We start from the raw sequence: 27,354 nt of genomic DNA on the forward strand, positions 1-27,354 counted from the left end.
GTATTGTCTCTGTAGTAGCATGATATTGACTTCAATTAACCTTAGAATCTATGAAATGCAGAAATCTGTCTTGGATAGAAATGAATATAAAATTATGGTTCTAAGAACTGGTTAACCCTTCAAATTGCCACTCTTCATAATGCTCCTAGAACTGAATTCCTTGAAACATAAAGTTAATGAGGTAATGGAGTGGATAGGAACAAATTCCTGTATCCTGAAGGAGTAATCTAAGAATAGCCCTCTTTCATAACTGCCAAACACGTGCTCCCTTTGTTATGGTCCCCAGGTTCAATTCCCATTCATCAACATTTTTCTAAAGGTCACTGATTTTAATGAAGAAACCTTTATTGCCTCTAAAGAAACCCCAGTATTCTGACAGGCAGCATGATAATGGATAGATTGCCATTTGTGGAACTGGAAAAACTTGGGTACAAATTGCTTAACCCCAGGAAACTTTCTAAGATGATCAGTTGCAGAACAGTTGGCATTCTGCATCAGTAGTGGAAATTTACTCACCAGGAAACTTTTGACTCAGTGAAATTACAACTTTGGCTTAAAAAAGGAAAAAACAATACCAAGTAGAATTTGTTTGTCACTTTCACCACCTCTCTCTCATGGATTAAAAAAAGTATTCTCCGAGATTACAAAATTTAAGTGACATATTTTTAAAGACATAATTAGTTTGACCTTTCCTGCCTCAAGGAAATAGGTCAAAAAATAGGAAATAGAGCAAATTTGAAATGATGTGATGAAATGGTTTTGTTTAAAGAAAGAATATGACCTAGAAGGATCTGTCAGGAGAATGGAATCCAACTACCCTTTAGAAAGGGCTGTGGATTATCAGTGCTTTGAAATGTCCTTTTGTTGCCTGGCAGCTGAAATGATGTCTCCTTCCATGAGCTCTGTTGTCTTGTGCTATGTTAACCTGTTGGTGCCTCATCTTTTGATGAGTGCAACAGTGTATTGCTCCTAACCGTTTGTCTTGCCCTTTGTTTGTCTCCTTGTCCTTCTGCTCAGGTTCTGTCCTGCCCTCTCTAGGAGGCTCTGTAGGCAGTGTAAACGGATACCACACCTGCAAAGGTGAGCTATGCCATCATGATAGTACCTCCTATGTTGGATGTGTTAGGGCAGTGTTTGTGTGTGCATCTGTATCTGTTTCTATGGGAGTAGAAGAGCTATTGCCAGAATCTGTATGATGATATCAGCCCAATAATAATAATAATAATAATAGTAATAGTAATAATAATAATAATATAAATCCTTCTCCTCAATCTCAGCCAAACTGGGCTCCTCAATTAACAAGAGAATGAAATTTTAGCTCTAATTAGTACTTAGGCTGAGTTAGGTAAACTAGTTGTGACACTAAGAGTCCTCAAAGAAATAGGCCTAAACCTCACATCACTTCCCACCCTGGGTTTTTGAGGTGTGAGCTATAAAGGATCTTTAGAGGTCATCTACTGCAGCATTCTGCCTCCAAGCAAGGCAGCATCTAAAGAGAGATAGGGGGATTTGGTGATCCTGATAAGGCAGTTTTAGTGCTCCTCTCTTACTTATTCACTTGGCTTTGAGGTCATACAGCTGGATAAATAACCAAGTGTAGAGCCAAGAGGTAGATGAGCAGTTTTGTTCTTTTTAAGTAAACAGGAAGTCCTTAATCTCTTCTGTAACTTGGGGGGGGGGGGGATCACACCTGTAGAATTTTAGTCCTAAAAGGCAATAAATGATATCTAATCCAAAATTATAGATTTAGGGAAGAAGAAATTAAGTGTTTTATTCAATATCATTATACCAGGGTATTACTAGAAGGATGTGCAGCAAGCTCAAGAAACTATTTCTGATCTGCCTTATGTTTCTCTGAAACTAGATTTGACAGAAATCCAATGTCACATGTCGGATGTGAACCAGCAGTATGAGAAGCTGGGTGGGGTGCTTCGGGAACGCCGGGACAGCCTGCTGGCCATGCTCAACAGCATGCAGGAAGTTCAGGAAGAGGCACGCTCTCTATTACAGTGGCTGGAATCCAAAGAGCAGGCCCTGAAAGCCCTTGATGCTTCATCACCAACCAAAACAGAGACAGTGAGAGCCCAAGCTGAGTGTAATAAGGTATGGTTTCCATGGCAGCAGAAACAAGACTGCAAGGGACACTCACTCAACTAGAGTTTTGCAGGTTGGAGAGGTTAGGAGAGCAGAGTAAGAAATCGATGCTGATTAGGCTTCGGTGAGCAAAGGAGGAGATTAAGGTTTCCAAAATAACTTTGATGAACTTGTTCTCCTTATATTTGAGCTCAAGTTTAAGAAGCAACAGTCATTGAAAGGGATTCACAGTATTTTAGCACTGGAGGGAACTTAAGAGGCCAGTCAGGTCAACTTGTACTTGAATATGAATCTCTTCCCTCTACAATGACTTTAAAAAGTGTCATTCAGTTTTTTCTTGAGTATCTCTAGAGATGGAAAACTCACTGATCCATGAGGCAAACCATTCCATTTTGGACAACTTCAATGTGAGGTTCATTGTTGTACTGTATGCTATTAAATCTGTATTCCATTAGTCCTAGTCCTTCTCAAAGAGACCAACAAGTCTAACCCTTCTTTCATGTAGAAGCCCTTCAAAAGAGAGTAGTGTGATCCTCTCTCTCATAATTCCTCTCTTTACCAGTTAAAGCTTTTTTGGAATGATAGTGAATACCTGATCACTCTTATTGACATGTTTCAGTAGCCTTTCAGTAGCCCATAACTAGACATGATATTTCCTAGATGATCCGATCAGGGAGGGCTGCAAGGGTTATCAGCTTTTCTTTCCCTGGATCTTAGGGAATCTGCATAATTTTCTGTAAGTCTCCATAATACTTCTCAAACTCTCATTTAGAATGAAGGTAAACAATAGTTATAGTAAATTCATAGGCCAGAAAATAATGAGGGATATTATTAAAGGGACAAAGACAAGAATATATTAGTAGAAAATAAGCTATGTTTGGAACCACACACACACACACACACACACACACACACACACACACACACACAATCTCTCTCTTTCTCTCTCTCTCTCACACACACACACACACACACACACACACTTCCCTAGCCAGATAATTCTTAACATTCAAGATTAACACTTTATACTAATCATTATCATCTTTTTTAGAAGTAGACTCCACAACTCACAAAAATGAGATTTATCAATATAAAAACAAAATAAGAGAGAAAAACCAAAAAACCCTTCCTTCTAGGTAAACATTTTACAGTAAAAATCAAGATATAAAAGATTTATTTAATAATTGTTAGCACATCCAGGAAAGTGACCCAGCTGAGCTGATAGGACATAAAGAGAGAAGATTTAGACAGGAGCTAAACAAGTGCCTAGTACATAGAAGCAGGGCTTTCCTTTCTTGGATCTGGAAATGATACTCAGACCTCCATGTGTGCAAAACTAGGTTGTGTTTAGAGGAGACCAAGGAGAGAAGCCTTGACTTAGAGGAGCACTGTCAGGAAAGGCCACTTGGAATATTTTCCCTTTAGAGCTATGAGTGAGATTCCCCCAGTAGTTTTTGTGTATTGGCCTAAATTGGCTAAATTGGGCCCAAAGAACAGCAAAGGGAATTTTCTGTGATGAATCTGTCACAATGTCAACCAAAGTTGCCTCCTTTCATAGCATCTTTTAAATCCTCCTCCTTCCCTTAGTGTATCTCTGTGTCAAAAAATTTTAGGACCCTACCAAATTAATAATTGTAAAATCAGGGACAAAGCTCATGTTATTTTACTCCCTTATCATTTTTAAATATCATGCCTAGCATAGTTCCTTGTCTCTCATCTTATATTTTGGGGGGTTTTGTTTCTAGGCCTTCTTGGCAGAATTGGAACAGAATTCTCCAAAGATCCATAAAGTAAAGGAAGCACTGGCTGATTTGTTGAAGAAGTATCCCAACTCACAAGAAGCAAAACATTGGAAGGAAATGGCGGAGGAGCTCAGTAAGCTATCATAAAGATTTTGCTAAATTCAATTTCTAGGTCTTCCTTATTACCTCTTTAAGGAGGATAAAAAGTTATGGCTCTCACATGCCAGGAAGAGAAAAAAATTTTAATTAATTCATACAGACAGACCAAAGTACTATACAAGGTCTATGAGAAATCCAAATCTGACCCCCCCCAAAAAAAAAATTCTTTCCCATAACACAAAAGGTTATCCTGTTTAGATGAACTAAGAGCATAGATAATTTGTCCTGATTTGTTTTGCTAAAGAAGAACAATTTTGAGGCACCTTGTTACTATGGAAGAGTGGGGGACCAACTTCTCCTCATTTCTTTTATCCAGCTTCCCGGTGGGAGCGGGCCAATGAAGTGACATCAGCAAGGCAGCAGAAATTGGAGGAGTCTGCTAACCAGTTAGCAAGCTTCCAGACAGCTGAGGCCCAACTACGACCCTGGCTGATGGAGAAAGAGCTGATGATGAGTGTTCTGGGGCCCTTATCCATCGATCCTAACATGTTGAATGCACAGAAGCAACAGGTCCAGGTGAGGAAGAACCCAGGAGTGTGAAGGCCAAGCAGAGTTAAGATCATTGAGAGTCCTTTCTGATGAATCCATTCAGCCCTGTACTTTTCATTGTTGGTGACCAGGGCTTGATATCTGTTATCTTCATTTGGAGTTTTCCTCAGATTTCCATCAAAACAAGGAATGCCATAGAAACTCAGGGAGATGCTACCTAGTCTACTTATTTTTTCCCCAACCTTCACCTTGCTAGGTAGTACAGTAGGTAGAGCACCAAACCTGGAATTCAGGAGACCCAAATTCAAATCTTATCTTAGATACTATTCATGTTACCTGGGCAAATCACTTCACCTCTGTTTACTTCAATTTCCTAATTTGTATAACAGGATTAGTAATAGCATCTCCCAGGTTGTTGTGAGGATAAAATTATTTGGAAAGCATTTTTGTCAACCTAATACACCCATAAATATTCACTCTAATTGTTACTGTTGTTGGTTTTGCTTTTATTTTATATCTGAGGAAACTGAGGTTCAGTGAGGCTAATGTCCAAGACCACACAGGTAGGCAACTAACAACTCTCAGAAGTTGGATTTGTACCTAGGTTTGCATCCTATAAGATTAGCTAGGTGGCACAGTGGGTACAATGCCAACCCTAGAGTCAGGAAGACCTGACTAAATCTAGTCTTATTAGACTCTAGTTTTGTGAGCAAATTACTCGATTCTGTCTGCCTTAGTTTTCTCATCTGTAAAATGAGCTGGAGAAGGAAATGATAAATACTCCAGTATCTTTGCCAAGAAAACTCCAAATGGCATCACAATGCCTGACATGACTAAACAACAACAATAACAACTTCATCCTGTGGTTCCAAAGCCTGTACCCTTTCTACTGTACCAGATCTGTGACCTTAAACAAGTCATTTTAATCTCTCTTTGCCTATGTTTCCTCATATGTATAATGAAGGAATGATACTATATGATCTCTAAGGTTCCTTCCAGCTTTATATCTATGATACTATAATATTGAAGATACTTTCCCAAAGACTAAGGGAGTAACTGGAGACTTTTCCAGTGAATGAATATATATTGAAAGCCTGCTCCCTGTCTAGCAGTATGCCAGGTAGTTTAGGGGGGGATAAAGGTGGGGCTAGAGTTGAGTTTTGAAGAAAACCAGGAAGCACAGGCAAGGTAGGCCAGCATTCCAGACAGTGCCTATGTTACTGGATCTTAGCATACCTGCTAGGGACTTGAAAAAATAAGGAGAGGGGGGTTGGTTGTGAGGGGATTTTAAAAATTTCATATTTGGGGCAGCTAGGTGGTACAGTGGATAGAGTACTGGCCCGGGAGTCAGGAGGATCTGAGTTTACATTCGACCTCAGACACTTAAATATTTACTTAGCTGTGTGACCTTGAGCAAGTCACTTAACCCCCATACCTTGCAAAAAACAAACCAGAAAAATTTCATATTTGATCTTACAGATAATATGGAACTCATGGAGCTTATTAAATACAAAAAGGTTACCTAATAAGATCACTTTGGCAGCTGAGTGGAACATAGACTAGAGTGGGTAAAGACTTGAAGCCAGGACACCAACCAGGAGGCTATTGTATAAGTTGAAGTGTAAATTGATAAAGAGTTTGTATGAGATTGATGAACAGTGATTGAAGAGAAGAAATGTGTATAAGAGATGTTGTGAAGGAAGAAACAGCAAGAAAACATATTAGATATGTGGAGTGAATGCAAGTAAGGAGTCAAGGCTGATCAGGGTTTCAGGTCTGAATGACTGAGAGAACAGTAATAGGGAAGTCTGGAAAAAAGAGAGGGTCTATAGGGAAAATTTTCTTTAGAGATGTTGAATTTGAGCCTGACAGGAAGATAGTGATTCAAAACTTGATGTCAGGAGCAAGGTGAGACAGATAAATAGATCTGAGAATAACCTGTGTAGAAATGGTAATTGAGTCCAAGGGAACTAATGTGATCACCAAAGAGAGTAAAGAGAGAAGAAAAAAGAGCCTGGGATAGAGTTCTCTGGGATATCTAGGATTAATGGTTGTGACCTGGAAGAAGCTTCAGCAAAGTTGACTGAGAAGGAACAGGTAGGAGGAAAACTAGGAAATGGTCTTATTAAGGCCCAGAGAGAAAAGAGGATCCAAGAGAAGAGGATGATTTGGCAGTGTCAGAGACTATAGAAAGATCAAGAAGAATGAGAATTGAGACAGGGTCATAGGTACAGTAATTAAGAGATTGTTGGAAGCCAGAGGGTTTAGAAGAAAGAAGAGAAAAAGTTGAGGTACTAAGTGTATTTGGCTTTCTTAAAGCATTCAGTTACAATAGAAAGGAGAGATGTGGGATTAGAGTTAATGGGGATGGTAGAAACCAGGTGAGGGGTTTTGCTTGTTTAAAGAAGGGAAACAGAGTCAAAATTAGGGTTAGAGTCAGGAAAACAGTTAATAGAGAAGAAGACATTTAAGTGAGAATGAGGATAGAATAGGATGAAGGGCAAATGTAGAGAAGTTTGCCTTGGCAAATAGAAGGGCTACCTATTTATGTGAAAGCAGTGAAGGAGCTCTCTGTAAATGTCTTTTTCAGTTGAGTATGTGTTGAGTTTTCCCCCAGTTTTTTTCTGTCAGTTATGATATGAGGCAAAGTTCTTAGGGAGAAGGTTGAAGTGGCATGGAAAGATTTGGGATTCAGTGACTGTAATGAGTGCAACAGTGAATTCATTAGGGATGCAGAAAAAGTTATGAAGCATGCTACCCACCTTTTGACAGAGAAGTAATGGAACTGAGATGCAGACTAAAACAGCATATTTTTGTACAAAAACAATATCAGAATTTGTTCTGTTATGGGGACTTTCTTTTTATTTTTCTCAAGCATCTCTCCCCACCCCCAGGGAAAAGTAGGATAGGGAAGGATGGTAAGACAAGTGAAAAGAAAAGAAATAAATGAGGGTCATTAAAGTATCTTTTTTAAAAATGCATTGAAAAAAGACCAAAGGGGCGGCTAGGTGGCTCAGTGGATAGAGCACTGACCCTGGAGTCAGGAGTACCTGAGTTCAAATTCAACCTCAGACACTTAATAATTACCTAGCTGTGTGGGCCTTGGACAAGCCACTTAACCCCCATTGCCTTGCCAAAACTAAAAAAAAAAAAAAAAAAGACCAAAAAGAAGTACAAACAAGCATTAGAACTTTAAAAATTATAGGTTGAACTCAGAAGAAAACAACCTGTACAAAAATACAGATCTGCAGTTTCACACAGTCTCTCTTCCACTATTTTATATAAAAATGCCAATTTTATATTTTGTATTTGTTAATTTCAAAAGAAATATTTTATAAAAATTAATTGTGCCACCAATGAGGTGATTTTTCGTATACTGACCTGAAATTTAAAATGCATTTCCCCATAGAAACAACTTTCTAAATGGTAGCTATAATTGAAACGTTACTATGGGTATTATGATATTTCATTGGGGAAAGTAAGCATCGTTTCCTAGAGAAAATGACTTATTAGAATATGAATTATCAGTAAGTTGGAGATATATCTCTAATTGCTTAATTGGTTCTTTATTATAAGGGCTGTAAGAGCTCAGAAAGGAGAATCTATAATTTATACAGTACCTTAATGCTACCAAAGCTTTAATGTTTATAAATTGCAGAGCAAGTACTGACCTACAGTGGATAGAGCAGCGGCCTTGGAGTCAGGAGTACCTGGTTTCAAATCTGGCCTCAGACACTTCATAATAATTACCTAGCTGTGTGGCCTTGGGCAAGCCACTTAACCCCATTTGCAACAACAAAAAAACTTAATTCAAGAAAGTACCAACGACCTAAATTGGTCATGACCAGAGAGTTCCTTTACTCCATGAAATTATAGGTCCAGTCCTTATCCTTTCCTTAAATGTTTGCAAAAACATTTTAGGGGCGGCTAGGTGGCGTAGTGGATAGAGCACTGGCCTTGGAGTCAGGAGTACCTGAGTTCAAATCCGGCCTCAGACACTTAATAATTACCTATCCGTGTGGCCTTGGGCAAGCCACTTAACCCCAATGCCTTGCAAAAAATAAAAAAAAAACGTTTTAAATGTTATTTCATTTGTGCCTCACAGCAATCTTATGAGGTAATAACCCAACAGAGATTATATTCATTTTACAGTGAGTTGTTGTCTTGCTTCTGGTTATAGAACTCATAAGTATCAGAGGCAGGATTTTAATCAATTCTTCCCGTCTTCATCCATTTCTCTATTCACTTTGTCCCATCATCCTTCAATTAGGAAAAAAACTTGAAGTACTGAGAAGTTAATGATGAGTATAACCAGTAATTTGGGTAAAATAGGCCTTCTGACTCCCAATATCATATCCTGAGTTGTTTTTTTTACAGGACCATAGGTCGGTACTGATGAGAATATAATCCAAATTTCAGTCCCCTGCATATCTCTGAAATCAATTTCTCTCCTTATGTATGATTTTTGTCCATGATCAGAATACTGCCTTTAAAATTCATAAGGTCATAGACTTAAAGCAGGAAAAGAGCTCTTTCCCCTCATTCAGCTTAAAAAACAAAACAAAACTGAGACACAGAAAGTAAATGACTTTGACCAAGATCACAGAAGGAGAAAGTGACAAAAATCAGGATTTGAACTTTGGTCCTCTGATTTGAGTCCTCAAGTACTTTTTCTTTGTCTTCCAGAGACCAAAATTCTTTAGATCCCCATGACTTTTAGAGAACAAGCTTCTTCAATTCTCTGCAATTCTCTCTTGGTAACTGATGCTTAGCAGAGCAAACAGATAAGAAAAAAAAGTGAAATGGACTTAAGGAGAGATCCTTTCCAAACAAGTTTGTATAAATAGCAGTGGTTCTCCACTCTTGCCCCCCTACTCCCTTCCTACCTCACCTCTCCTACCTTCATCCACCCTCTCTGGCACAGCAGCCCAGTCTAAAGGCATTGGCAATTGTTTGGAGAGATCTAAAACCAGTTTTGTTCGACATTGTTTTTGGAGCTTTCTTTTCTATCTAAACAACTTGGTGTTATTTCTGTTTCAGTTTATGCTAAAGGAATTTGAAGCTCGCAGGCCACAGCATGAGCAGCTAAACCTAGCTGCTCAGGGCATCCTGACTGGTCCTGGAGATGTCTCTCCATCCAATAGCCATGTACAGGAAGAATTCCAGAGTATCAATCACAAATGGGTTGAACTGACAGATAGACTCAACTCCCGATCCAGCCAGATTGACCAGGCTCTCATCAAAAGCACTCAATATCAGGAGCTACTCCAAAACTTATCTGAAAGAGTAAAGGCTGTTGGACAACGACTGAATGGCCAGTCAGCCATCAGTACCCAGCCTGTTGCTGTGAAACAGCAGCTGGAAGAGACAAGTGAGATTCGGTCTGACCTGGAGCAACTGGACCATGAAATCACTGAGGCCCAGACTCTGTGTGATGAGCTGTCTACCCTCATTGGGGAACAGTATCTCAAGGATGAGCTGAGGAAGCGACTGGAGACAGTTGCTCTCCCTCTCAAAGGCTTAGAAGACCTAGCAGGTGAGATGCTGGGAGAAACACTTTCTGATGTCAGGGGTGTATTTTTAATGGTTCAGGAATATAGGATATGTTTGTTTCAGGAAGGAATTTCTTTTCTATGAAATCAGGTCTCCCTACATCTGTATGATTCTTGCTGTATACAGAACACTGACTTAGGAGTTATATGAGCATAAATTTTGAGCTGGAAGAGACTTTTAACATCATGTGCTTCATCCTCTTCATTCACAGATAAGAAAACTGAGACCCAGAGATTAAGTGATATGATCAGGATGAAAGAAGTAGTAAGGGACAGATTTAGTATTTGAACTCAGGGTCTCTGAGACAGGTAGATGATGCAGTGGATAGAGCAGTGGACCTGAAATCAAGAAGACCTGAGTTCAGACCTGGACTCAGGTATGTCCTAGTTGTGGGCTCTGGGTAATCACTTAACCTCTCTTTGCCTCTCTGAAAAACAGAAGTAATAATAGCACCTACCTTCCAGGGTTATTTTTTTTTATTTTTATTTTTTTAGGTTTTTGCTAGGCAGTGGGGTTAAGTGGCTTGCCCAAGGCCACACAGCTAGGTAATTACTTCCAGGGCTATTTTGAGGCTCAAATGAGATCATTATAAAGTACTTAGCACAATGCCTGACACCTAATAAATGCTATAAATTGTAACTATTATCATAAGACCATCCAATAGAAGGTGACTAAGATGGTGGATGATCTCAAAACCATGCATAACAATAATGATGATAACAATAACAGCCAGTATTTATATAGTGCTTTAAAGTTTGCAAAGCACTTTAGAAATATTGTCTCATTTTATCCTTAGACCAACTTTGGGAAGTAGGTACCATAATTATAATTATAACCCCATTTTACAGATGAAGGATTTGAGGCAGATAATAGAGGTTAAATAGCTCACACAGCTAGCAAGTATCTGAGGTCAAATTTAAATTAAGATCTTTCTCATTCTAATTCCAGTGTTCTATGAGCATCAATTGAAGGAAATGGTGATGTTTAATCAGGAAGATTTAGGGCAGAGAGGATATGATAACTCTTCAAATATTCAGAAGACTCACATGGAAGAGGCATTAGATTTATTCTGCTTGGTCTCAGAATGAAGAACTGGGAGCAATTTACAAAGTAGTAGAATTTACAAAGAGTCAGATCTAGCCTGGACATAAGGAACAACTTCCTAACAAATATGAGAGCTATCCAAAAATGAAATGGGCTCTCAGGAGATAATAGGCTCTTCCCTGCTAGAATGGAGAAGGAATTCTTCCAAATATAGTTGTACTGAGTGCCCCCCCGAATATGAAATTGTGGGGTTCTGGTGTCTCCTGAATTTCTGGTGACCCCTCTTGGAATAGTGTTGCCTAACAGCTGTCGCCCAGCTGTCCTAATTGTGGAGCAGTATCAATATAGGAGGTTAACCATAAAACAATACAAATAGGGGCGGCTAGGTGGCGCAGTGGATAAAGTACCAGCCTTGGATTCAGGAGGCCCTGGGTTCACATCCGGTCTCAGACACTAAAGAATTACCTAGCTGTGTGGCCTTGGGCAAGCCACTTAACCCCATTTGCCTTGCAAAATAAAAAAAAAAACCCTAAAAAAACCCCCAATACAAATAGGAATCATTGTTATTAGAAAAACAATCCTTCCTAAGTTTTAGGCTTATCATCAGAACATTGGATTTGAAATCAGGAGGGAGATATATAGATATATCTATCTATATCTATATCTATATCTATATCTATATCTATATCTATATCTATATCTATATCTATATGTATGTATGTATGTTTGAATCCTAGCATGGGTAAAGCTTGTGTGACTTAGATAAACTGCTTCTCTATTTAAATTTTTTCATGTTTAAAGAAAGAGAATTTTGCTAGGTACTGATTTCTAAAATTTCTTCCATTTCTAAATTTTATGATCCCACAAATACAATTTTATAAATAGATAAGGGGAATAGGGGAGGAGGGAGGGAGGGAGAGAGAGAGAGAGAGAGAGAGAGAGAGAGAGAGAGAGAGAGAGAGAGAGAGAGAAGAGGAGAAGAAAAAGAATGAGGAGAAAAAATGAAAAAGAAGGAATAAAGAGAAAAAATCTTAGTATAAATAGACTGGGGGAGAGGGGAGAGAGAGAGAGGAAGAGGAGGAGGAGAAGAAAAAGAATGAGGAAGGAGGAAGAATGAAAAGGAAGGAATACAAATATAATTTTAGCAGTTAAGATGATAGACTCATGTTCTTAAGCCTGTTCTTCATGCCCTCTTCTCACCACATAATTTTGTCTTCTCTCACATACATTTGATTCTATAAGTAGGCCATAGTAAGGTTGTAGACTGAAATCAGGATTTTGTTCTTGGGAAAAGTTCAATTCCACCTTCAGTTCATTAAACTAGAACTTTTATACCGAATACCTTCATCATTCTTGATTAATTTAAATTTTATTTCAGCTGATCGCATGAACAGACTTCAGACAGCTCTTGCCAGCACCCAGCAATTCCAACAAATGTTTGATGAACTGAGGACCTGGCTAGATGACAAACAAAGTCAGCAGGCGAAGATGCAGCCAATCTCTGCTAAGTTAGACCGGCTACACTGTCAGCTTCAGGATCAAGAAGAATTCCAAAAGAGCTTAAACCAACGCAGCGGTTCTTATGAGGTGATCATAGCTGAAGGGGAATCTCTGCTTCTCTCTGTGCACCCAGGAGAAGAAAAAAGGACTTTGCAAAGTCAGCTGGTTGATCTGAAAAGCCATTGGGAGGAACTTAGTAAAAAGGCTGCAGACAGACACTGCAAGCTCAAGGACTGTATGCAGAAGGCTCAGAAATACCAGTGGCATGTGGAAGAACTTGTGCCATGGATAGAGGACTGCAAGGCCAAGATGTCTGACTTACAGGTGACCTTGGATCCTGTCCAGCTAGAGTCTCATCTTTTAAGATCAAAAGCCATGCTGACTGATGTGGAAAAGCGCCGGTCTGGACTGGAAATGTTGAATAGTGCTGCTGACATTCTAATTAATTCTTCTCAGACGGATGAAGATGATATCCGAGATGAGAAAGCAGGGATCAATCAGAACATGGATGCCATCACAGAAGAACTGCAAGCCAAAACAGGGTCCCTTGAAGAAATGACTCAGAGGCTCAAAGAGTTCCAAGATAACTTTAAAAACATTGAAAAGAAGCTTGATGGGGCCAAACACCAACTTGAGATCTTTGATGCTTTGGGCCCTCAAGCCTGCAGCAATAAGAACTTAGAGAAGCTTCGAGTTCAACAGGAAGTGCTGCAGGCCCTGGAACCACAGGTAGACTATCTAAAGAACTTCACGCAGGGCCTAGTGGAAGATGCTCCACAGGGGTCTGATGCTTCCCAACTTCTAAAACAAGCAGAAGTCACTGAGCAAGACTTTATGGAAGTCAGAGAAAGGGTGAACAGCAGCTGTGTGATGATGGAAAACAAACTCGAGGGCATTGGTCAATTCCATTGTCGAGTCAGAGAGATGTTCTCTCAGCTAACTGACCTCGATGATGAACTTGATAGCATGCGTGCCATTGGCAGAGACATTGACAGCCTCCAATCCCAGATTGAAGATGTTCGTCTATTTCTTAGGAAAATTCAGAGCCTGAAATCAGACATTGAAGCCTCTGAAGGAGAGTGCCGACAAATGCTAGAAGAAGAAGGAAGTCTAGACTTGTTAGGACTTAAGAGAGAACTGGAAGCCCTGAGCAAGCAGTGTGGCAAACTCAAAGAGAGGGGCAAAACCCGCCAGGAGCAGCTCGAGCTGACCTTGACCCGAGTGGGAGACTTCTACAGCAAACTGAGAGAGCTCAGTGACATGACCACTGCTGCAGAGGAAGGCGAGGCCCTTCAGTGGGTGGTGGGAACTGAAGTAGACACCATCAACCAACAATTGGCAGATTTTAAAGTAAGTAGACATGTTTGGATTTTAATCTTTTTTTAAAGTTTTTAGTGATTTGAAACTGACTCTAGAGAAATTAACTGTTTGTGGAAGGCTTTCTGGGTCTCTGCCTCAATTGGACCAACCCATATAAAAAATACAAAACTTCCTCCTGCAGTTTTAAATGGTACGTACATAAGGGAGCTGGTAGGTTTGAGAGTCTGGAAGCCCAATGTAAATCAGTAATGTGATGTGGCATCCACAAAGCCTAAAATGATTTCAGTTTGTGTTAAGAGCAGCACAGTGTCTAGACCGAGAGAGATGAGAATTTCTCTCTTCTTTTCTGTCCTACCACAATTGGAGAATTCTTTTTAGGCCCAGGCACATTTTAAAAAAGATATTGATGGCAGCTAGGTGGCGTAGTGGATAAAGCACCGGCCCTGGAGTCAGGAGTACCTGGGTTCAAGTGTCAGACACTTAATAATTACCTAGCTGTTTGGCCTTGGGCAAGCCACTTATAACCCCATTTGCCTTGCAGAAACCTTAAAAAAAAAAAGTTATTGACAAGCCAGAGAGCAGCAGGAGAAGAGTAACCGGCATAGTGAGGGGTTTTCAAGATCATGGCATTTGAGGATTTGTTAAAGAACTGGCAAAGTCTTCAGTCTGGTGAAGGAGGAGGATATAGGTATTTTCAGGTATTATAGGTGCTGTCACATGGAAGAAGGCTTTGACATATTTTGTTTGAGTGCCAAACAAAGATCATTAAGGGGAGGATGGACTTCCTAGGGCTATCTAAGAGTGGATTTAGTAGGTTCCCTCTTCCTAGAGACCTATAAAAAGCTAGATAGTGACTTTGGGGGGAATGCTCAGTAAAGCACATTGAATGACCTTTAAAGTTCTTTCCAGCTCTGTGACTGGGATCTGTGGTTTTCTCTTAATTTTTCTCTTTTTCAATAACCAACTAATTTTTTTAGAATCTCTTAAGAGATTTTTAAGTCTTGTCTTTTATTTTAGTGATTACTTGTTAAAGCCAGTGACCTGCCTTTTGATTTTATATCAGGAAATGAGAAAGCAGCTGGTTTTCTAATAGAAATGGTTGTTTCCTTGGGCATTTGGGTCCTTTGTTGTAATTGGATGTCCAACTCAACAAATGCTATAATGCTCTGTAAGAAAGTGGGGGTGGGAGTGGGGGTGAGAAATAGGTTGATCCTTAACTAGCAATGCAGTGAATGTGCAAACTTTGATTCAGAAAGACCCTCCCTTTAGGCCTGGCTGTTAATCTGCATTATGTCTATGTGGGGTCTCCTTGGCAGTGAATGCATCTCTCTGCCTCCATGGGTTTGTGCCTGTACTCCCAGTGAGTATTGTAATACGAGAGATCTTGTTAACCAGTATCTCACTTCTGACCCCCAGCTAGTGACTTTCACTGTTCTAACCAAAACAGTTACCAGAAATGGTAACCACCATTTATTTTTAGTTACCACTTCTTACATCATACATACTAAACTCACCTTTCTAACTAGATTGTCCCTGTAATTACAACCTCAAAGGAAATAAAAACTTGCCCAGTTGAAGGATGGAACAATTGGACTTGGCACAACTTTGTAGCAGATTGACAGCTTTGCAAATGTTTTTGTAGAGGGGTGTGTGTGTGGTCAGAGCCTATATTTTATTGAACCTTTAGATCTTGTTTGGGGGAGGCGTCATGCTAGGGAACTCAGTACAATGAAATCCAACAAATGTTTTATTGTTCATCCTGAAGAGGGCAATAAGGTGGCACGATGGATAGAAGATAGAGTACCAGGCCTGGAGTCAGGAAGACCCAAGTTCAAATAAGGTCTCAGACCCTTACTCCCTTCGTAACCCTGGGCAAGTGATTAATCCTTTACAAGCCTCCATTTCCTCATCTAAGACATGGTGATACTACTATACTCCCTTCTTCTTAGGATTATTGTGAAAACAGTTATAAAGCTAATTAAACAAGGTTCCTCCTTACTTCTGGTTTCATAACTATATTCTGGGGTATTGAAGTTTCCAGTAGTAATTTCAAGAGGTAAAGATTAGCACAGTCTTTGAAGGTGCGAGAAAGACATATTGTAGGTGTTAAGGTTAGGATTAGTCCTAGTTTTGAGGTTTAAAATAGCCTTTCTGCCAGAGGACAGAAAAATCAGGACCCAGGAGCTGCTGGTCAGGACCAGGATACAAATGTAAGGGAGGACAGTCTCTTCTCCTTAGTAGGAGAAAATAAATGTGAAGTCACTAGTACTTTTTAGTAAGTAAGCAAATCAGGAATAATTCAAGCCCAATAGGGATTTAAGGCCTTTTAAAGGTCTTTAAATCTCCTTCCAGTCAGTTGCTGCCTGGTTAATACTGAACTCATGGGATATTAGAACAATGAACAGAAAAAACCCCAACAACCTTGCATGTCAATCCTCATAGACCCCTAGAGAATGAATGAAAGGAAATTCTTCTTTGGCCCTTTTTAGAAAACTGAATCACAATGTTTTGGTTCATTTCATGACATGAGAGTCTAGTCAGCAACTGACTATTCTTCTTCCCACCAAGGTCAGAAAGTATGATTACTGCCTTCAATTTCTAACAGTTTTTAATAGAATGGACTAGAACCGGGCTACCAACATTAAGCATACTATTAGCTTTGAGGGTTCACCATTTTTTTTAATGAGGATCAGGACCTCAGATTTAAATGAGTCTTAAATGGTAGAAGATCTACTTCTGTTGGGTCAGAAATCCCTGAATTTGAGATTACCAGACTGTCTCTATTCAGAGTTTGTTTGACAAGGGCCCCCCTCCAAATCCCCTATGGTCCCCCTTCACACATACATACTATTGGGATCATGAAACAGTGCCTAGAAATCCCTGAAGTCTGAAATAGTCCTCAAAAACTCAATAGTTCTGTGGGAAGGATAGAGAAAAACTGAAGTCATGATCTCTGGAAAAGCCATTTTTCCCATGTAGTTTCTGAAAAATGATAGGGTCTGGAAAGCAAATGATCTCCTTGGTGTGAAATGTAGCATAGAATTTTTAGAGTTTGAATGAACCTAAGAGAGCATATATTTCTCCCACCTTATGGTACAGATGATGAAATAGAAGCCTAGGAAGAATAGGCAACTTGTCATACAGGCTCAAAGTGGACAGAACAGGGATTAGAACTCCTAATCTAATGCTATTTCTTCTTTTACCAGTTCCTTCACTCTGAATAGACCATGGCCTCCAGATCTTCTTATCATCACCTATATTAGCTAAGCCAACAAACTATTAATAAAATCAAAAAACCATTTCAGAAACCTCAAGTGAGATACAAATGGAATGTTTTTCTATCTTGTATCAACTACCAAAATAATCTTCATGATTGAGTGATCATGTTGCTCTCTTGCTCAGGTAACTTTAGTGACTCCCCTTTGTGTAAACATCATACTATGACCAAATTATACTGTTGAACATATTTTCATCTCATCTTGCTCTTTCTTGCTCCTGTTCCGTCATGCATACCATCCTACATGCCCTTAGAACAGAGTCCTGCCTCATCTTTGCCTGTTGAAATATTTATCTTCCTCCAAAACCCAGCTCAGGGGGCAACTTCCAAGAAACTTTCAACAACTTCCCTTCTTATCACCTTCACATGATTCAGTAACTAATGGAAATAATCTCCCTCACCCGATTTCTTGTGACACTTTTGATTTCTCCTGTGTCCCATTCTGTTTTACCTTGGCATCATATTTATTTATGTGTGTCTCATTCGCCACCTTAATTGTCCTTGAGGGCAGAAACTTTTATTTTTGTATCCCCAACACTAAACATAAGGCCTAGAGTGTATTCCCATAGGGGCTTAATTAAATGCCTATTCTTGAATATAAAAAAAAGTATTGTAGAATAGAAAGATCACTCTACTTTAAAACAGAGATCTTGAATGTGAGTCCCAACTTTGCTCTTTTCTGCTCTTGTGATCTTGGGCAGGACATTTCCCCCTGAACCCAATAAGGCAACTAGGTAGTGCAGTGGATAGAGTATTGAGCCCTGAAGTCAGAAGTAGCTGAGTTCAAATTCAGCCTCAGACAATTAACAATTGTGTGTGAGCCTGAGCAAGTCTGCCTTGGTTTCCTTAATTGTAAAATGAAGATAATAACCCCTCCCAAGGCTTTTGTAAAGATCAGATGAAATAGCATAGTGCCTGGCACATAGAAGCTCTTCTTAAATGCTAGCTATTAATGATAATAATTCATGAAATTTTTTTCCAAGCAGAAGTGGAAAGCCTAATCTCTGAGCTTGGTGAAAGAAAAGAATTTAAGGTAAACAGAAAAAAAGAGAATAACAAGCAAAGTTCTTATTTTCTTGCAGCTTATATCAAAGGATTGTGTGTTAGGGAGACTTTTCCTGAGAAGGGTGGAGAAAAAACTACAGATTTGTGGAAGAAATTGAGCCAGATTGTAATAATAAAAGAACTTTTCTCAGTGTGGAATTTCCCCAGACTGACTCTGCTAAAATCTACAGTTTAAATATCCTTCATATCAGACTCCAACACCCAACCCCTTGGTCCATTAGGGCCTCCAAGTCAGTAACTATTTTAGAAACTTTTGAATCAGCCATACCTATGAGCCCCAATGTGCTGGCTAGAGAAGAAAAATTTTGTAAGTGTAGTCAGACTCCAGGATTCCTGGTGTTCTCATTCAGATGCCCTGGAGGTTATTTTTGTCTCTAGGAAAGTAAAGGAAGAATTGAGGCTAATCCCTGGAAGGGACCCATTGAAGTGTTGAGAAGCAATCTTGTCTGATTGAAAGGATTTTGAGCTAGCTGAGACCCTGGAGATCATCTAGTCTGATCCTAGTGCCCTTTCTTTATGGATGAGGAAACTGAGATTCAAGTGTTACGGACTTAAATCTTTTCCATTCCCCTTCTCTCTCCTCTCAAGCTGCCCTACATTAAAACCTCAATACCTAGTCACATCTATCACTTCATTTTCCTTTCCTGTAGTTAAAGAACCATAGAAGAATTCTTTGAGTACAACCCTTTTGTTTTACATATAGGAAAACTGAGACCCAGAGAAGAGAAAAAACTTGTTAAAGACCATACAACTGGTAAATCATGGCTGATTTCCTGATTTCCAGGCATATTATTTTCCCATTATACCTTCTTCCTGAACTCCCTTCTCAAGTGCTCTTTGAAGCCAGAATTAAACCAAAAACAAAAATAGTTTTATAAAATGCCTCCATTTCCTTTTATGCTATCTAGAAAGAAAGGCTTAGTAATTATTGAACAAGAGAAATTTAGAATTGTAAACAACTTCAAAGAGATCATTGTATTGCCCTCAAGCCCCTAAGCTTTAAGAAAAAGAGACTGGAGTGATGTTGACAAAGTGATACTCCTGGTTTGCAAAGTGATACTCCTGGTTTGCAAAGTGATACTTAATACAGTCTTTCAAATAATTACAAGGAATTTATTAACTCATTAACGTTTTTGCCAGCATGCCCACTAGAAGTTCCACTGGGGAGCAATAAATTAGAAGAGCATTCTTTCCCTCTCCCTTAGGGAAGGGTCCATATGGGAAGTTAGTAAAGATCATCAGACAATTAAAGGCCTAGGTATTTCCTGTTCTAGCAACCAGGGGAGGGAGAGATTTTATTCCTTTTGGATTAAAAATTTTTTTGACTGCCAAGTTTATGGACTGAGGTATCAGGAGAAGTGAACTTCTTTTCCAAGATAGCCGGAAGGATCCCTGGCCCATTTTGCCTTCTAGCATTTGAATGGAGAGAGTAATATGACTACAGTAGAACTATTGTCAAAATAATACCCTAGGAAGAAACTTAACACATAACCTTGAGGAAATTTGAGGATCTACTAGCATTAAGTGCTTGAAGATTAAATATTTACATAGAGAGCAATCTTGATAATCTGATTTTGAGCTTGCTTATCAGCAACAACCCCCTTAAAGTCTGTGAGGCCAAGGTTAGGCTAGGCCCTTAGGAACCCTCACTTCTTTGCTTTCCATGAGTCCCCTTAAAGAAATTGTGGGTTCCTCTTGAACCAGGTAGCCCTGGGACTTTGAGCAAATTATTTCTCCTCTTTGGTTTCATTTTTCTAAAACTGAAGAATGATGATCTAGAAGGCTCCCTCTAATCTTTCTGTGAACTTGCCTACCCTGGTTGGTTTTCTGGTACACTTAGAACCAGAGTTGAAAATCCAAAAGCGCACCTCCCCAGCACTGATAACTTTTTAGTTTTTTGGTTAGAGGACAGATCCAGAACTTCCTCTGGAAATACTTTAGGGAGTAATGTTCTGTGCCTTTAATGGGAGGGGACAGCCTGTCAGTTGTTCTCCACTACAGACTGATCTCATAGTCCAGCTGGTGATATTTTTAACCCTTATGTGACCCCCAAAGAATTTCATTACCCATCTATAGCCTCCCTCCCTTCCTCCAAGGCCTGAGCAACTGGGTGGGAAGAAGGCCTAAAGGGGTCTGAGGATGTTTTTCCTCACCAAACACTTTCCAAACTTGATTAAAGTAGCATCAACTAGAAATTTAAGCTTCAGCAAGACAAGCTATATGCCTGCCCTTCCAGCTGTTACATCATCTTAAAGGTATCAAGTCTATCTAATCCCCACCCAAGGGAAGCAAACAAGATGAAAGAGTAGGTTGCCAAGAAAGCTCAGAGATTTCATCTGGCACTGTCTGGGAAAGTGGATGGATGAGGAAGTTTTGAGATGCTGGAATAAAGATGCAAAGATTAAGAGCATGATGAGTTTAGAGAGGTTCATCATTTGCAACTAAAATTTACTGATCTTGTTTTTGCACATGAAAGAAAAAAACTCAGATTCAACCAACCAACATTTGTTAAGTGCTCATGCAAGGAAGGTGTAAAACACTATGGTATGAACTCAGTATGCATAGAGAGGTACACTGATATTACCTCATTGAGGGGGAATCCATTTATCTACATATACATACATATATATGTATGTATATGTATATGTATCAACTAGAATATGAGGGAAAATAATGTTATAAAGTAGGAAGTTCTAGCCAGAATGTTATGAGAAATTTGAAGAGGAAGAGTCACTTTTTTTTTTAGGTTTTTTTTTTGCAAGGCAATGGGGTTAAATGGCTTGCCCAAGGCCACACAGCTAGGTAATTATTAAGTGTCTGAGACCGGATTTGAACCCAGGTACTCTTGTCTCCAAGGCCGGTGCTTTATCCACTGCGCCACCTAGCTGCCTCAGAATAGTCACTTTTACATGAGCTCGGGATTGGGAGAAAAATTTACTGACAATGAAGGAAGACTTCTTAGAGAAAGTTGTATCTAGATTGAGTCTTAAGGGAAAGAAGAAATACTGACAGAGGGAGAAAAGGGAAATTTATTCTAGGTGCTACTTAGCCATTCGATTCAATTCAACAAGTGTTTATTAAGCAGGGAGCACCATATAATAGCAACAATGAAATAATCCCTACCCTCCAGGAGGTATTACAGATAAGGGAATACCTAGGGACTTTAGGATGTCCTCTGTACTAGGTCCAGGGGGGAATGAGGAAGGACCTAAAGGAATAGATGTCACCTCAGCTATCTTTTGAAGGAAGTTTTTAAGAAGTAGAACTGAGGTCAGAGGGAGTTCCAGGCCAATGAGACAGCCTGTACAAAGTTCCAGAAACAGCAGGGGGAAAAGTAGTCTTGTCCCTGGTGAGATACCTACTCTGGTGTTTGGTGGGCCATGTTTAGTAGTTTAAGATAAACACAGATGGATTAATTTCTGAAGAGAGACTAGTTCTCTCTACATATGGAAATGGTTCATTTTTTACCTCAGCCTAGAGCTAGGGTTTATAGGATCATGGATTTAGATCTGGAATGGACTTGAGAAGTACAGTCTGACCACCTTATTTTGCAGATGAGAAAAATGAGAATTGAATTACATTTCTCATCCCCAAGGCCCAGAGAGGCAAAATGACTTGGCTAGAATCACAGAGCTCTTAAGTGTTTGAGATAGCATTTGAACCCAAGTTTTCCTGACTCAACTCCAATCTGCTACTTATTGAACCATTATGGAGCAGAAAGAGCAGTTCAGGAGTAGAGTCCTAGTAATTTTTAAGTCATACTGCTGGCACGTAAACTATAAACAGTGAGCTGGAGAAGGCTCATAAGCCACTGAGAATTGTGATTAGTTACTGTAGAGGTCACTCTGTCTTCACAGTTGGCTGATTTGCCAGGAACAAATGAGTCTTAAGCAAGTCATATTTGGTCACTGTACCAAATCTTTTGTCAGGTCTCTTGGCCAAAGCATTTTCAGGTCTAAGCCATCCTGGTTGGGAAAGTCCAGATAAGGGAAGAAAGTTATCCTCTTCCCTCAGTTCCTACCCAAACTTTACTTATCCTTACCATTGTACTTTTTCTGTCTCCCAAAAATATTAACTCAAACTCTAAGATGGTTTTACTGCTCAGAATGCAGAATCCTAGGATATTTTCAGAGTATCTCATTGTTTCCAATCCTAGATTCAAGTTAGTAATTTTCTTTAATTGGATTATCCAAAATGTAACTTTGAGTGAGGATCGGTGCAGTTGGGGCTCAAGTCTTCTAGTGAAAGCTTTCTTTGAGGGAATGTTTTCCCCCCTCTTGCCTAAGCCTGGCTTTAATGACATTCTAAGTTTAATGCAATACCTATCAGCTTCTTGCATTGTAGCTCACCTGATAATAATTTTTTGGGGTGCCTTGGTTCTGATTACTCATGTGGGTGGGTTATTGGGGGTTTTTTAAATAATAGGGATAAAATGGAAAAGCCAGGGTCAGGTCAAAAGAAGTGCTAAGACTGATAGTTTTATGCTTTTAGAAAGTTTGTTTTGAGGCATTTGGGAACTGTGTGACTTTGAAAACAACTGCAATGAAATGTGGAAATTTCTGTCTGTTGTCTAAAAAAGAGGTTAATTGTAGAGTCACTTGCCCGTGTATTTAGTGGTGTAGTACTCAATGGTGACTCTGTAATTGAGTGCTGAGTTGCCCAATTCTGTAGAAGCAAAATCAGGGGAAATTGTGGCCTGATTTCAGATGTTAATGGTTCAAAATATCTTTCAAGTCATATATCATAAATTTGGAAGTTCCTAACATAACCCATTTATCTTTGAATTTGGTGAGTAAATTTTAGTCCAGTGCAGAAAGTGGATTTGAGGTCGGGAAAGACCTGAATTCAATTCTGGGATTGTTAGCCACACATGTGACCTTTGACAACTCACTCAAACTTTCTGGACTTATTTTCCCACTCCTAAAATAAGGGAATTAAATTAGAAGACTTAATTAAAGGACCTTTCTAACTTTATGAATAAGAATCCCATGGTAACAGAGGCAAATAATTTAACAAGTGTCTCCTGATCCCCAAAACAGTAAGAACTATTAATGAAAGTTTTTACTCTGAAGACTCTCTAGTCACTTCAGAGGTTTTGGTTAAGTTATATTGTTCCCAGGATAAGAAATAGAATTAAATAGAAATCTTGCTGAACTAACTCTTGATTTCAGTAAATAAAAGGAATTCCCTCCATGATTTGGCCAATCCCCACCCCACCCTGCCCTGATGTACATACCCAACTCCTGCTGTGGGTATCAATCAACTGTCTTTCCTCTGCTACTTCCTGTAGGGTGTGTTGTGGAATGGCATCAGCTCTGTCACCAGCTGGGAGCAATGAGCTGTTTATAGTGTATAACCTGAGGACTGAGATCTCAATGTGATTTTATCAGACAGACTGTCTCAATTGAGCCTAGCAGGCTAACTCCACTGTGTTGAACAAAGGATTCTTTGTTAAGAGTGCAAAAAGCTAGTCTGACTTGATGGCCATTGTGGGTTCATAGAATTCTCATGGAAAAAAAAAGCATAATAAATTATACTTCAGTGTCCAAACATTGGCCTTGCAGGTGGATTTCCATAGACTCTCAGATTTTTGCCTAGAGCTTAGGATTTTTCATCTGATGACTAAGCTGTCTCTTCTTTTGAGTAAGAATTAGTAACTTAATGAAAGTTTGATTTGTAAAGATATCAGCACAGAACACAAGGAATTGGGTACATTAACTGTTACAGAATTATTCGGGCCTTTGTTGTGTCACTTTAGGATTATCATAATCACCTCTTAATGCTAGTCCTCCTAACTCCAAATTCATCCCTTAAAGTCTAGGCTCATAGAAACTTAGAATTTAAAGGGGCCTTTAGAAATCAAAAATTGAATTTTACAGATGAAGCTAAAGCTCAGAGATGTGGGCTGAAATTCTCTGAAACAATAGTAAAAGTACAAGAGGTTCTGCGACAGCAATCTCATATTACTTATGGTATCTGAGGAGAGTCAGCATTTTTACCTTGTTACTCCCTAGCATCAATAATAAATGGGTTTAGTTTGGTGGGTTAATTTTTCTTAGACAGCAATAGATTTACAATCATTGAAAGTCTTTAAACTGAGGCTAAGATAACCACTTTTCAGGATAATACAGTCTGTACCTATTTAGGTATGAGTTAATATTTGGGGAGTTAAGACTAGATCACCTCCCCACGACAACCCCAAAACTCTTCAAACTGAGATTCTTATGTTTCTGTGACTCTTATTGTTGTGGTAGAATTCTGTATTGCTGAATTGTCAAACTCAGAGCCCTGGAAGAGGTCACAAAATCAGTCAAGTTACAGTGGAATTGGGAAATGTTTAACAAAGTAAGTAAAAATAAAATATAACAAAGATAAATGAGGCAATTAGGTGATTCAGTGGATAGAGTGTAGATCTGGAGTCAGAAGGACCTAAGTTCAAAGCTGGCCTCAGGCACTAAATGGTCACTTCAATATCTTTGCCAAGAAAATTCTATGGACAGTATTGGCAAGGGGTCACTCAAGAGTCAGACAAGACTGAACAACAATAAAATAACTTAAATGATGTTAATGTGTGATTTTCTAAATCCATATGCAACCTGCATTTGACACCACTAATTTTATTCAACAGAAAAGGCTGTGATGGAAGAGCTTTATGCCTAGAAATCAATGGTGGTATTAAACTTGGCAGGCCCTTTTTTGATCTCTTTGGAAAAGTGATTATGTGTTGACCAAGATAACAGGAAATTGCTGAGCTCCATCCACATTGATAAACAGTCATTCTGGACTTCAGAAAATAATTAGTCAATGGTCTTCTAAAAACAAGCTCAGGTCATGCTTTAACATCATTTCTAAACCTTCTCAAGGTTTCAATTCAAATTCAATGCAAAGGATGTTAATATACATTAAAAAATAATAATGTGAAGTAGCTAGGTGGCACAGTGGATAGAGCTTGGGCTCTGGAGTTAGGAAGACCTAAATTCAAATCCAGTCTCAGATACTTAATAATTAACCTAGCTGTGTGACCTTGGAAAAGTCACTTAACCCCACAGTCTTACAAAAACAAAAAAAATAAAGAAATAAAGATTTTTTTTAAGTTTCATCTTATTTTAGAAGAGAAAACCATGCATTCTGAGGCAGCATATTCTACTTTTGGATACATCAAATAATTAGGTTTTTCTAGGCTTAGATCAATTTCCCTAAAACTTTTACCCATTTATATATGGTTTTGCCCTCTGGAGTCAAATAGACAGCTGTTGCCTACAGTAGCCATTCTAATACTTGCAGGTAATTCTCATGCTCCCTCAAGTCTTCCCTATGCAAAATATCTTTAGTATCTTTAACCAGTCTTTATATGGTATAATCAAAAGGCCCCTTACTGTAGTGGTCACCTTCCCTTGGACATACTCACCAACTGATCAATGTACTTCCTAAAAGGTACTGCCTGGAATGGAATACAGGACTCCAGATGTGGTCTGGCTCTGGTAAAGGACAGTAAAATTCTTATTTCCATAGGCCTTACTGCTGTGCCTCTTGATACTACCAAAAAGTTCTAACCTCAAACTTTATTTTCCAGGTAGCTTCATAAGATATCTGGGGAAGAAGGGCACTAGCACTAGTGCTAGCACTGAAAGGGGAAAGAGGTAGAAAGACTTTGAAAAAATTTGGGAGTCTTGAAGGGAAGAGGGGAAAGGTAAGGAGGTTCACTTTAGTCATGAGGGATGGAGTGTTATGTATTAAGGCAGAATAGAGAAAGGGCTGTGATAGATAACAAGTCTAGAAAGATAGGCTGAGACTAGGTTATAAAGGTCAAAAGACAGAAGACCAGAGTAGCAACTGGGAGCCGGAGTTTTTTGAGTAGGGAAATAATATGATTATAACTGAGGATTAAAAGTTACTTTGTGTGAAGAATAGTCTGGAATGGCAAAGGCAAGGCAAATTAGGGCAGAGGCTTATTGTAATAGTCTAGGTAAGAAGCCATCAGGAAGAAGTTAGGTGGTGCAGTGGATAGAGCATTATACTTGGAATCAGAAATTTTCATCTTTATGAGTTCATATCTGGCTTCAGATACTTACTAGGTATGTGACCTTGGGTATTTTTTCGTTCTTTTTCTTTATTTTTTCAAGGCAGTGGGTTAAAGTGACTTTGCCCAATATCACACAGCTACGTATTAAGTGTCTGAGGCTGGATTTGAGTTTAGGTTCAGTGCTGTATCCATTGTGCCACCTAGCTGCCCTTCCCTGGGCATTTTTCACTTAATCCTGTATGCCTCTGTTCTTCATCTGTTTTAAAAAAAAAACAACCATCCATTTGCCACATAAACCCCAAATGGGATTACAAGGCGTTTGATACTACTGAACAAGAAGCCACAAAGGGGTCCTGGGTGAGAAATGTTACAAAAGTAAAAATGTCAAGATTTGGCTATTGATTCTTTATTCAGGGTGAGGGGGAGAGTAAGAGTCCAGGATAATGCCAAGATGATAAATATTCAAGACTGCAAGATGCCTTTGTCAGAAATAAGTTTGGGAAAAGGATATGTTTTTGGAGAAAGATAATGAGTTTTGTTTTGGTTAAGTTTAAGATATCTCAGGGATATCTAGTTTGAAATATACAGTTGGAAACTGATAATGTAGGACTGAGATTCAGTAAAGATAACTGAATATGTGGATAAAATAATTCATTTTCTTTCAAGAAGTATTTTAAAATGGGGAAGAATTTTGATATTCAGAACTAAAATGACATTTAAAATAAGTATTTCTTGGAATGGTTCTTCCATTGCATATCACCTCACAGGAAAATCTAAGTTAACAGACATTTGTGTTTTACAGCTTGAATCTTTAAATTAGTGTATAGGCCTCTAATCCCTGAAAGTTAAGTGTGTTCATTTGGGAAATTGTTGAAAATAAGCTCAACAGCTATTCTAATCCTCTCATTTTATTTTTTAAATTTCCTTTAAAAATTTATATCCTTTTTCATCTTATTTCTAAATATAGCCATCTTCCTCCTCTCTCTAGCAAACCATCCCTTATAACAAAGATTATAAAGGGGGATAGGGGTGGGAACAATTCATCAATACCAGCCAACACATCAACTAAATCTTGTTCCATATTCACA

At 39.0% G+C, this 27,354-nt stretch overlaps 1 protein-coding gene across 24 annotated transcripts in view; it reads left to right on the plus strand.

The window, feature by feature from the left end:
* Positions 1-27,354, plus strand: part of MACF1 (microtubule actin crosslinking factor 1) — a 392,086-nt gene that overhangs the window by 274,515 nt on the left and 90,217 nt on the right. For 21 of the 24 annotated variants that reach the window (XM_074217596.1, XM_074217597.1, XM_074217598.1 and 18 more), the window contains 6 exons: positions 1,018-1,080; positions 1,865-2,103; positions 3,840-3,969; positions 4,312-4,511; positions 9,525-10,020; positions 12,460-13,931. In XM_074217596.1, the coding sequence (XP_074073697.1) occupies positions 1,018-1,080; positions 1,865-2,103; positions 3,840-3,969; positions 4,312-4,511; positions 9,525-10,020; positions 12,460-13,931 (2,600 nt within the window). The remainder of the gene's footprint in view (positions 1-1,017; positions 1,081-1,864; positions 2,104-3,839; positions 3,970-4,311; positions 4,512-9,524; positions 10,021-12,459; positions 13,932-27,354) is intronic. The other 3 variants (XM_074217610.1, XM_074217614.1, XM_074217593.1) reach the window with 1 other exon arrangement.

Source organism: Macrotis lagotis, chromosome 1, assembly GCF_037893015.1.
Source record: "Macrotis lagotis isolate mMagLag1 chromosome 1, bilby.v1.9.chrom.fasta, whole genome shotgun sequence".
In the NCBI taxonomy this organism is placed as follows: Eukaryota; Metazoa; Chordata; class Mammalia; order Peramelemorphia; family Peramelidae; genus Macrotis; species Macrotis lagotis.